General features: G+C 34.6%; 1 protein-coding gene across 1 annotated transcript in view; it reads right to left on the reverse strand.

Moving 5' to 3' along the window:
• Positions 1–12,727, reverse strand: part of LOC129224517 (retinal homeobox protein Rx-B-like) — a 76,906-nt gene that overhangs the window by 20,930 nt on the left and 43,249 nt on the right. The window contains exon 3 of the mRNA XM_054858981.1: positions 8,025–8,383. Coding sequence (XP_054714956.1) covers positions 8,025–8,383 — 359 coding nt within the window. The remainder of the gene's footprint in view (positions 1–8,024; positions 8,384–12,727) is intronic.

A 12,727-nucleotide genomic window follows, 5' to 3' on the forward strand; every position in this document is an offset into this window, starting at 1 on the left:
AAAAGTCTCAAGGCGCTCTAAAAAGGTTTTTGGTTTTCCCCTTGTCGCAAGGCAGCAGACGTTTCAAATCTGTAAATAGGGTTTTTCTGCGGTAGTAGTGCTTCGGCAAGGAAAACCAATCGCTGGATTTTTTCAAACTAAAGCAGCGTTTCTTAAATTGTGTTCCGCGGAACCCCAGAGTTCCACGAAGCTCTCTCAGGGATTCCATGAGACTTGCATGTGTTTATTCCACATCTTTAAAATTTGTCACTTAAAAAATCAATAAAAACGCTTTCCCAAAATTAAAAATAAATTTACTTTTACCTTCGTATGCTAATCTGAGCTTTATTTCCCATCAGGGTAAGTCACTATAAGAATAATTTTATTTGGCGCTTGAAATTGTGCCTTTAAGATCCAATTTCAAAATTTTTCCAAGATCAGTCATAAAGCACACTTCAATTTCGAAAAGATCCCGGATGAAGCTATTAACCACTTAGTATCACCAAAGATAGTTTAAAAGTGACTTCAATGTTGAAAAACTTATGGGAGAGCACCCCAAAGTCCTTTTCCTGCATCATTACCAAATATTGCCTAAAATTACAATTTTCACGTAAATTTCAAATACTCTACTATTAATACTAGCCACTCTCCTAGTACCAATGGTAGCAGTTGATAGCACAATTTTAACATTTAACAAGTGAGGACCAATTTAAGTCAACATAACATACAGTGACATCAAAGTCTCTGATTTATAAATAACTTTAAAAATTGTAGTAAAATAAGAGATATTTTAGTTTTTAAGTTTTAAAAACTTTTTCTTTGTGAATTTTAGTGAATTATTAACACTATTATAGGTAAAACACATCAGTATTTCTTTTCCAAACCAAGAAAATATCTTAATCATGTAACTCATGCATAAATTCGAAGTTTATTTATCCCTTTTAAAAACACTCAGAATCACAAATAGACATCGGCTCTCACTAGGGGGCAAGAGGGTTAATTGCCCTCTCACTTTCAACAGTAAAGGGACTTTGCCCCTCCACTTTTCTGCGTTCAAAACTAAGGGTCGAATGAAAAATGATAGTGATGATCCATTCACGTGTTTAAAGAAAAAACTGACTTAATAAGTGTTTGTATTGTGCTTTTTTTCATGTTATTGTTCGTAAAAATTAAAATGAAACTTTGATTTTGTAGGAAGGAATCTTCTGTGGCCATCTGGTTCTGGTTTTTGAGTCCGTTTTTCTAATTTTTGGAAGAAGGTCAATTCATTAATAATTACGTAAAAATTCAATTGCTCAATTTTTGAAGAAAAACAATTAGCTTTAAGGGTGTGTCTCCCCCCCCCGCACCTCTTTTGAACTCCCACTTTTTTGGGACACCAGTCACTTATGCAAATAGGAGTGTTTTGGTTTTTTCTAATAATAAATGAAAATTTGCAGTTAGCAATAATTATTCAAAATACTGACAAATAGTTGATGCGATAGTCTTTTTGAGATAAGAACCTGGGCCCCTCTCAAACAGAACCTTGGCTACGCCACTGCAAACTATTGACAAAAAACTAAGGGTTCCACGAAAAAGTGAGCATTTAAAAGTGTTCCAACGATCAAAGAAATTAAGAAACGCTGAACCAAAGAAATCTTCTTCCTATGTACGATCTTTACTAATTTGAAAATAATTGGAAACTTCCTTATCTCACTTAAGTGATCCTTAATCACTGAAGTAAAATATATTCTTCGTTGCGTTTTCAAACGTTTTCGAACTAACTCTTCTTTATGAGAGGTTATAACTCTTTAAAATAATATCTGTCGATAAATAAACTAATTTCTTCTCGTTCTTTTCTTTTTCTTTTTTTAAACGTATGGAGAAGTTACTGAATTTTTCAAAACTACAAGAGTTTTAATTTTTTGTTGTGGTAATTTCTAAGCACAAAAGTTTTCTTCTTTCTTTCTTTCCTTTTTTTCTTTGCGTGTGTGTGTGTGTGTGTGTGCGCGCTTTTTCCCCCTTTTCGTTTGTTTTCTTTTTTGAACTCTTTTTCTTCTTTACTTGTTCAGTATGCGTTACATTGCATCGTATTAACACGAAGTTAATCTTTAACTAAGCAAACTTAATTAGATATCAATTAAAAACTATTAATTATGATCATTAGAAATCGACATAAAATCCCTATTTTTCGAAGGCTCTCCACTCAAATTATCATTCTGTGCTTCATCTCAACTCTCCGTAACAATGCTTTTATTGAAATTTGTTGTGTGAAGAAAATCATTGAGAAGAAAGCTCTGTTCCCCTTACTTTCTCGAATATGAGCAAATAAAATTCCGGCTTTTGTTTTGAGGTTTTTCCTGTAATTTGGGGATTTAAAATTTTTCCTTTTTGATTATTTTCATGTAATTTGTCGCAAAATTTCACAGATTTTTTTTTTCGTTCAAACCTGATTGTTGAACACGCGTCACCTTTCAAAACGTGTATATTCGAGGTAGACCGTGCAAAGCCGGGCGACGCAGCTAGTTTGAGTGTAAAATTCGGTTGTATGGCAGTGTCTTTCTTTTTTTTTTTTCATTAACGGGGGTTTCGTAATCTCCAATGTCAAAAAAAGGAAGAAAGTTTTTGAGTCGGGATCGTATGATTTACTCCAGTGCAACCAGCTTTCCAACCATCTCTAACAGAGAAGGAAGTCGCGGATTAAGTCGCATCAAAAGAGACCAAAAAAGTCGCGGAAACAAAGCAAATTACTCTGAGCCGGAAAACTCAATCAGATGCTGGAAATATCCCCATCTTCCAGCGCCATGATGCTCTTCTTGATCTTCTTCCACCCTGCCAGCATCCCCGCCTAACCAATCACGGACGCGATGGGGAGGAGACTCGAGACCGGAAGCTCGGGGGGTATGAAGCAGCCGGCCCCCTTTCCATGTTAATGTTGACAAGGAATTTAGGGACTTCTCCTTTGCCCGAAAGATAATAGGATGGGCTAATTCGGTTCACTCTGTAGCAATTGCGTTGTTTCATTTGCTCCTCACTCGCTTCTTTTCTTCTTGGGGTTCTTTTTTCTCCCGTAGGAGAGCGTGCGTGACAACGGCCCGAGTTCCTCTCTCCCTGTTTTTTGCGATGTTTACAATTGATTTTAAGAGGAAGACGCTTTGTTCTAATTGCGAACGATCATTTAATCTGTTATTCTTAAAGCGAAGAGTGATTTGGACGCCAGTTTGTTGACTCGAACACATCTAATTAGGGAGATTCTTCTTTTTTGTCAGTCTCGATCTTTGAGATTCTTTTCGATAGTTTTACATCCAGTTATTTTTATGTTTATTTATTTCGGAGAATTAATGAATCAATCATTCAACTAAGCTTTACGGCGAAAACTTAATTATCGCTAATTAAGGAGCGTTTCTTTCAAATAATAATTAGGAATAATAATAATCCAAGTAACAAAATAGATAAAAAACAAAGGCAATATTCTGGTTAAAGTGTAATCTTCCGTTTGTCAGATGAAAGAGAAGTGCAATACGCGAATATTAATTTTACAAACACACACACTCACATGTATATGTATGTGTGTGTGCGTGTATGTATGTGAGGGTGGTCCAAAATTTTGAAGTCTTGAAATTTAAGTTCTCACCCTCAAAATTCGTTTCATTATACCTAAACAAGACTGACGAGAAGCCATGTCAGCCTAGTCGGAAACTAGGGGCCCAGGCCTTGGGGGGGGGGGCGACACTGGCACTGACGAAAAAAAAGAAAGAAAGGAAGGAGAGAAAAGAGTAAAAAAGAAAGGAAGAACGAAAAAGGGCGAAAAACACACCGAATAAGAGGAAAGTAAGTAACATTTTTTTTTTTTTTTTGTTTTGTTTTGGTATTTACTGTTGTGGTACTTAAAGTAGAGTTAATTGTTTTCTAAGAAGCCGTTTTGATTCCTTTTTTCTTCCCTCTCCTGTTTTCCTTTCCCCTTTTCTCCCCCTCCCCTTTTTCTCCTTTTCCCCTTTTTCTTTTTATCTTTTCTTCTTTTTTTAAGGGGCGGGAGGGGCTCTACGACATAAATGACAAGGAGCTCGCCTTGGCTCTTTGTGACCCTGTACCTAAATGTAAACACGGATAAAGTTGATCACTAATAAACAATGTTTGGAAGTAGCTCAAGGAAACTCAAGTTTCATAATTTGATTGTTGTGGCCTTTACTTAGAAAAGTATCTAACATCTTAATATATAAAAATCATATAGCAGTAACTAAAAGTGGTTTATTAATACTATATTACCTATTAGAACATTTGTCAATGCAGTTTGATTAAAAATAATTTCAGCACTATAAATTTGGAATGACGTGCTTTACTCCTCTTATCTTTCAGAACTAGAAAGTCGCAAGTCAAGGTATGTTTCTACTCTTCTACAGTGCTGGCCAAATTATTAGACTAAAGAGATTTTTTTTTGGTTTTTGTACGCTATTTGTACTAAAATACTATTTATTTTAATGTTAAAGTACAGTACATACTGTACACTGATTATTACGTTATTTTAGCATAATTTAATGTTTTTAGGTGGCAGCACCGGTCTGCTTTGTTTGTGTTCTTTGTTTATCTACCTACCAGGAACATAACCTCAAACAGCTTAAACAGTTCACTAGTTCTTTTTATCAGTGCGTTCTGTTATATTTAAAGTTAGTTTTAGGTATGTGTATGTGAGTATGTATAATAGTGAATATAAACAATTTTTTACCTCCTTTTTTAAAAAGTTAAGAAATGGTGTAAACCTTGTGAAAAGTATGCCAAAAGACTTAAAATGATCATCAAAAACAAGGGAATGCATACTAAATATTAGATAATTATTTCACTGTTCGTTAATGTGTCTATAGTTATGTGATCAATAAAGAATTTGCTTTTAAAACAGTCTTAGTCTAATAATTTGGATAGCACTGTACATTCGAATGACGCAATTGCCTGCTTGGTGATATTTTGATAGTTGAAATTTTAACCCTGTGCTTTAACCCTAAACTCCAGTAAATAGCGTTAATTGTTTTCGTTTCTTCATTCCCCTGAAATGACAGAGTTACCAGTAAAGCTGTTAAGTTACCGTATCAAGTTCAGCCTTGTCACAATAAAGCTTTCCTGCATGTCAAACATTACCAAAACATATTATCAAATTATGTTGTCGTGGCGCGAGTTTCATTGTTAATAACATCTGGATCGTTACTCGATCATTGGCTATCATATATATGAGGATAGCAGCACTAAAATTTATCTTATATGTTATTGCTTCTTACAAGTTTTGCTTTGCTGAGTTGACAATGGTTGTGAAACGTTATTTTGATTTCTAAATTATATGCCAGTTAGTATTTTTAATTTTTTACGATTAACTGCCAAATGTAGTCTTTTTAAAGACAACCAAGTAATTTTAAAAACCCATTGCGTCAGCAAAAAAAAATATTACAACAATAAATTGCACAAATTTACAGTGAAGTGAAAACACGTGCTTCGGGATTACAAGGAGCTAACTTTCCAATGCAAAAGTTTATGGAGGAAAAAATATCCGACAAAAGACTTTTACGGGATTTGTCTAATGCCAGAGTAGCAATTTTTATTGAAAGCAATTATTCCCATGCGGGATCATTCAAATTGTCAGGAATATTAAGAGATATTACTTGAAAAATGGAATTGTTTAAAGAAATATTAAGAGACTTAAAAAACCTAATCAAGAGAATGATTGAAGAGGGTACATTATCTTCAAAGTTAGGTAATTTATTTCATATTGCTGTTGCTCATGCTAATACATTTAACCTAATTTTTTAAAAAAAGGCATGATAGAGAATTGTGTGCTCATCAAGACGATGAAGGACGAGGACCAACGACTAATGTTCGTAGAAATTTTAACCGGAAGAAAAAATCTCAGGGACAAATTCGCCTTTTTTGCAAAAAAATGAAAAAAAAATCTTTCCCCACTCACATTTTATGACTTTGCGCTTACATATAGGGTCAGACGGGGGATATATGGGTCAAAAAAACATAACATCTTAATATTTTCTTAAGTATAAAAGATAAAATGATTTAATTTGGCATGGAGTAAGTTTAAATAATTTAGAAATTATTCAAATAATTCCTTTACCTAAAATTTCCTTATTATTAATTTCATTTAAATTAAATGAGTGACCAAGAATTTCCCCGGATCGGGGCAATTACACGCATGTGGTAAATATGGGTCACCCCCCCTTTTTTTTTTGAAGTAATCCTTGTCAAAAGTAATTAATCATTCTAAATTATTGCTTCTTAGCCCACAGAGATTTTTTAATGACAAAAAATTTTATATTAAAGAAATAACACATTATAATTGAAATAATTTGATATTACTCTTACTAGTCGACTACAATCAGTTATTGCTCTTTGCTCTAAGCCCAGGATTCCGTGAAGAAATGTCTTTAATATTTGTATGCTACCTTCAACAAGCATGTTTCTGAGAACTGCAAGATTTTTGTTTACAATTTCAATTAACTAGACTGAAAAAATACATTCATTTCAAAATACTTCTAAAAATGTCTCACTTGGACAAATAAAATTTCCGACACCTTGTTCCAGAAAATTCATTTCTGCTTTTTCCTCGTCCAAATTTTAAGTTACTTTTCCATTGTAGAATATGTCGCTATCATCATTTAATACAAAGTTTATCTGATGTTCATGTACAGAATGAATTCGGTTGTAGCACCATCATTTAACGTTTTAAAGAATGAATATTTTTGCAACTGAGTTATTGCAGATTCTTCCCGCTTTGTCTCGTTGCCATAAACAATTCAAAAATAAGCTCATTTTGCATTTAGGAACTGTTCATTTCAGCTTGTTGAGGTATTTTTTTGCAATCAAGGTTTTCTCGATGACTACATCTGTGCTTTGCATATGATTTCTTTTCTGCTTCTTTTTCTCTTTCAGTTCCAAGATACAAGATTTGTTATAACTATTGAATGTATCTCCTTATTTGGTACTCTAGGGATTCATATTAATTTCTTTCTTATTTTGGTACTTAATGTGTCATTATTGCATGATGAAATAGTTCATCTTCAGAGCTGGAACTGATTTGCTAGCCAAAAGGGCATACTTCAGCAGCAATTGAAGATGATGTATCTTCCAATGTTGTACTTGGAGCATTAAAATTTCTTTTTGAGAGAAATTTTGGAGCAGAAAAGGATAAGTTGAAGTTAATATTGATATTATTCACATAGAAATAAATAAGAAAAAAAATATTAGAAAATCTACTGACCAAGAATTACTCCGGTGACCCTGAATTACCCCACTAAACTGGGGTATAATTCAGTATACTTTTAATACTAACCATTTTTTTTAAAAAAAAAGAATGCATGCTGGTATGAAAAGCTTAGACCATTTGCTATTAAAAAACAGCAGCAACAAAATTGTTTCTTCAAAAGTGTTTCACCTACACGAATCTTGAAAAAAAAAAAAAAATCGCGATTTTTCGAGACAATCTTTTTTGAAAATGTTTTTATAGAAGTGTGAAAACTATTTTTTTTCTACTATTTACTTCATGTTGCATTGTTTTTGACTTTCACATAGGAAAAGTGTGCATGTCCTACACACACGCGCGCCTTTACACACTGACACACACACACACCCGCCTTTACACAAATACACTCACGCCTTTGTGAATACACGCAGGTCTACGCACGCACACAAGCCTAGCCTACACATGGACGCACGTACGACTATACACACACACACGCGCCTCCACACACACACACAACTATACACACGTAACCGCTCAAAAGGAGGGACTGGCATGAGGGGACAAAAGCCGTTTCTAGAAACAATAACTCCATTGAGTAGGGTCCTGCTGAAACTCGTGATTGCGAAAAACATAATTTGAATTCAAAATTTTAGAATTCAAATAAGTTTTTATTATTGTTATTATTATTTTTTAAAAATTACGATTTTAAGTCTCAATGTGAAAAAGGATCCTAAATGCAATTTAGTAATGACTTGGGAATTTCCATTTTTGGATTTACGTCAATCTGGCCCTGAGGTACAAAAAATGGTGTGACAAAATGACTCTCCCCACCCACCTGTACTCTTGCCTCGCTGAGATCGAGCCGCATGGCGAGCTCTTCCCTCGTGAACACATCCGGGTACTGCGTCTTCTCGAAGGCCCGCTCCAGCTGGTGCAGCTGGTACGTGGTGAAGGTGGTCCGGCTCCGGCGGATCTTGCGGGGCTTGTCCGGGGCGGAGGCGTCGCCGTTCGGATCGTCTGAGGGGTCGAGGGAGGGGAGGCCGCCCCTCGACTGCGCCTCCGAGAGCGGGAGGTCGGAGGAGGAGGAGGACACGGGGGTGGGGGCGTCCTCCTTGAGGTCGCCGAAGGAGCCCCGCTCCTGGCTCCGGTGAACGAGGCGGGAGAGGGTGTCCCGGAGGGCTGCCGCAGGATCTCCTGTAAGAGAGAAAAAAATGAGCATTGAGATCTCTTTTTAAATGATCTCTCCCCCGCTCTCCTTGTGGACCTTGGCTCGGACTCTGGAGGTCCTGGGGTCGAAACCCAGCTTTAGAATCTTTTTGTTGTTTTTGGTACTCCATAATATTATGCACTCTAGTAAGCAAACCTTTTCCGGATTTTTTGAAAATTGAAATTCATAGTTAAAATTGTTGCTATAAGCTTTTAAACTGATATTATTCTAATCCCAGAATTCTAAATTTTATATTTCACTTAATTGTATTATTTTTTCTGAATCATGTCAATTGTAGGCTACAAAAACAAAATGAACCCCATGTTCACCTTAACTTTTACCTCACATGCTGACGGGTAAGAATGCGAATAATGCGGATGTTCGAAAAACATCTTTATTTTGAAGTAACTGAAGAAATTGCTTAGGTTTCAATTTTTCTTCCCTGCCTGTTGTTTTGCGCATGCTTCAACGAAAAATTCCCTTTTTACTTTGGGGAATTCGGAAAAGTTTCTGAATTTTTAGGAAACATGGAATTGAAAAAAGGTTTCAGAGATTTTCGTAAAACTTTTAGTTCAGTTAAAAAAAGCTTTCTAATATTTGTTACTAATCACTGGATTAGTCTTCGAACGTAATGTGGGAAATTGATTTTTGAAAAGTAAACAAACAAATATATATATATATATATATATATATATATATATTTACTTGCGCCCCCTCCCCTTTCCCTTACAAGTTTTCGAGACTCACGCATTAGTTTTAAAAAAGCACTGTTTTTTAAAGCTTTCTTCTCCATAAGCAACAAGTCATTGGCAAAAACATAGAGTAAACATAGAGTAAAAATATTATTAACCCCTTTAGACATAAAAAAGCAATGAAAGTTGCGTACACGTTTTTCGGACTCAACTACTGTTAGATCACCGGTGAGATGGAAAGGGGAGCATTCGGTTTACTACCGTTAAGAGTGAACCTATTAGCTTGCAGAGACGCCAGTTTACCGAATTGGAAGCAAAGATACTTTGAAATGAACAAATCACACGAGCGTAATTTTTTTCTTTTCCCTGCAAGACTCATGAAAGAAGAACCATCTGTATTGGCGCCACTTACAAGATTTTCACGGTGACAGCTGTTGGACATTAGGCCAGATTAAGCAATATCGGTCTGATTAACAAATAAGTGTGGATGCTCGAGCACCCCACAAAATGTTTGAGATAAAGCCAACGTTTTCTCATTTACATTTTCACGTTACTTTTCACTTATTATTCTAGAAAAAAGCACATACAACAAGATTGTATAGCTTCTATCAAGTACTTATAGTTAAAATGTATTTGAGTAATACAATCAGTGGTGTGCTTAGCATAGGTGACACCCGGGGTGGTAATTTTCGATGACTCCCCCCCCCCCTCCGGGAAAATTTTCAAATTCGTAGTCTTAAAAATTCATTTTGGTTTCGTATTTTTCAAAAACCTGATATTTCACTTTGGGTGTCTCTCCCCCCCCCCCATGGACACCCGGAGCGAACCGCCCCCTCCTCTAGCGTCGCCACTGATATAATACAGGGTGTCTGAAAAATCCTTCGCACTTAAAAAAATCACAGAAAAGGAATTGTCATATGAATATGTTGTTTGCGCCATAATACTTCACAGGTTTAAGAATTTTTTATGACATCGTAAAAAGAAAAAAAAAAGTGATAAAAGCAAAAAAAGAAAAAATAATTAATGGTAATCGCTGTATTGTCAGAGTAAGAACAAGAAGTTCCGTTCAGAACTAAGCAAGTCGACTTTGCGTATACCAACATCAATTTTCTAGTAATCTAATTAATATTCTCTTATTTAGCTACTAGTGGTACCTGCACGGTTTTTTCTCGTAGTAGAAAATTAAAAGGTCATTTATTTCGCCTGCATATTTACAAATAATAGATGATGAATTTCTCTCGAATTTGCTATGTTAAATGGCTCGCCCATCACTGTTAAAAATTTCACTGAAAAAATGGTTAAATAACAGTATTTTATTGTCATTTTACCGTATTCAGTCTCAACAGTCAAATAACCATAAAAAAGATGATTTTCAAACCATTAATCGAAAGAAAAACAGTATTTTCACCGTATTTTGCGAAAGTGGTTATTTCACCGTAAAGTTGAGCCAATCGGATCGACTGACAGCCAATAGGAATTCAGCGCGCGCAACGCCATCTTATGCGGATCCGGAAATGGAAAAGCGAGGGTGATGATAGCAAGCATGGCGGCCTGTATTGGAAAGGTAAATACATTTTTCATTTATTAGATTTTTAGTTAGTTATTTGTTGTGTACTTAATGTTATCTCTACTAGCACTTATTTTAAGAGCTAAAACGCACTTATAACATATAAATGAGTGCCACTGCACCTATTCTTTTCTTACTTTAGATTATACATATACGTAAGCAATGTTCAATGTTGAATGCATTTACAGTAGTAAATTTGAAACTTTGACTCTTCCCTCTCTATTTCCCTGAGTTTATTATCCCTTCCAGGGAAAATACTGTTAAAGTTGCAAAAAACAACTATCTTTTAGAAATTGTACCATATTTTGCGAAATACTGAGTATTTGGCCGAGAATCACAATCGTATACGGTTGAAAATTGTCTTCCATATTGCATGTAGTATGATATGTGTCGAATTTGGTTAGTTTATCTGCAATTCTGCACAAATTTAAATTCCTTTATTTATTTGAAAATCTACTGCTTCAGATGTATGATTTTACAGCCTACAATCATGGTAATGTTATGTAAATAAATCTTGCAGGAAACCAAATGTTTCTGCACCATGACTATTATTAAACTTTGATAACTGTGATTAATTAAATTAGATTGCTTTTTAGCAGTATTTATTATATTGTAAATCAACTTTTAGATATTTGAAGTATGAAAAATCAGTAATAAGCTGACTTTTCATATTTATGACCACTTAATATCATGATGTCTTATTTTTTTACGTTTTCTGTTTTATGTATAAATGAGTAAGTAAGAGTAAGATTAATGTAATGTGTCGTAAGATTTAAGAAATAATTTATTAGGTAACGGATAAACGAAAACCCCCACTTATACGAATTTAAAAAATGCTCCCGGAACCAAATACTTCCACTTAGACGAGCAAGTGTTCAAGTTCCCAGCTTAATTGAATAATATTGTTTAGCTTTCCCAATATTTTCGCAGAGAAAATTTTCGAATAAATTAAGTAAGAACTAGGGTTTAAGCCGAGTTCAAAACTTTTTTAGCAAAAAAGCTAAAATGTGAAAAAAAAAAAAGCTTTAGCGAAATGCTAAAACATCCAAAGTTAATGAATATCTTTCCATAAGGCAAATTATGGGGAAGGTATTTCTTTCTAAATGCCTCAATGCGTTTCACCTGCAATTGCAAATTAAATTCTAAATTTAATTTGAAATGAAAAAAATTTAGAATTAATGCAACTGTAAGCAGAAACACTGGTAAATACAATTATTGACGTAAAATATAAATTCATATTTTTTTGGCCAACAATGGGGGGGGGGGGGAGGCATTTATATTTTGTCAAAACATTTCCACTAACTCTAATTTCTTTTGTCGTTCCCATTGCAAAAACCAACGCAGTTATAAGTTAATAACACTGAAAAATATTTACCCTTTTAAGATGAGTATAAATTGATAAATACATCCTAACTTCTTTTTGTGGTGGATAGGGACCACATTAAAAAACTCGCATAAAAGAGTTCGTTCGTTTTATAAATAACTTCGTCCATTTTATAAATACTTTCCAATCTCAAGCTTCAAAAATTTTCATATTATGACATATTATTTATGTAATCGCTTACTCATTTTGTGTGTAATGGATTACTGGGAGTACGACCTCAAAAAATTGGTAGGAACATCACTGATCCAAATAACAATCAACAGCAAACAGAAGAGCAATTACGTCAAATGTATTTCATTTTAGCAGTAATTGCTTTTAAGCATGTTCAAATTACGAGGCTCTGTTGTTTTTAAGTAATTGGCCAAACAGAATATTCGGCTTGTCTGCAGGCAGGGCCGCCAAGAGTTAAAGGGGGGCCCCTTGTCAGTTTGGTTTGATGGGCCCCCATTCCCCTGTAATTTATGAGAAAGTAAGTGTAAAAAACTAAATACTTATAATTAATGTCCTATAATTTTCAAAATCTCATTCTGACTCCGAGCAATACCATGAGAGCTGTGAATGAACAGCTAAAAAGGTAATTTAAAAAAAAAAAGGAAATATTAAAAATCGGTTTTGCTATCTAATTTTTATTATGTATTTGTATAACAAACAGATGAAGCATTTTAAAATTATGAAAAATATGCTTATG

This window comes from Uloborus diversus, chromosome 6 (assembly GCF_026930045.1).
Source record: "Uloborus diversus isolate 005 chromosome 6, Udiv.v.3.1, whole genome shotgun sequence".
Lineage (NCBI taxonomy): Eukaryota > Metazoa > Arthropoda > Arachnida > Araneae > Uloboridae > Uloborus > Uloborus diversus.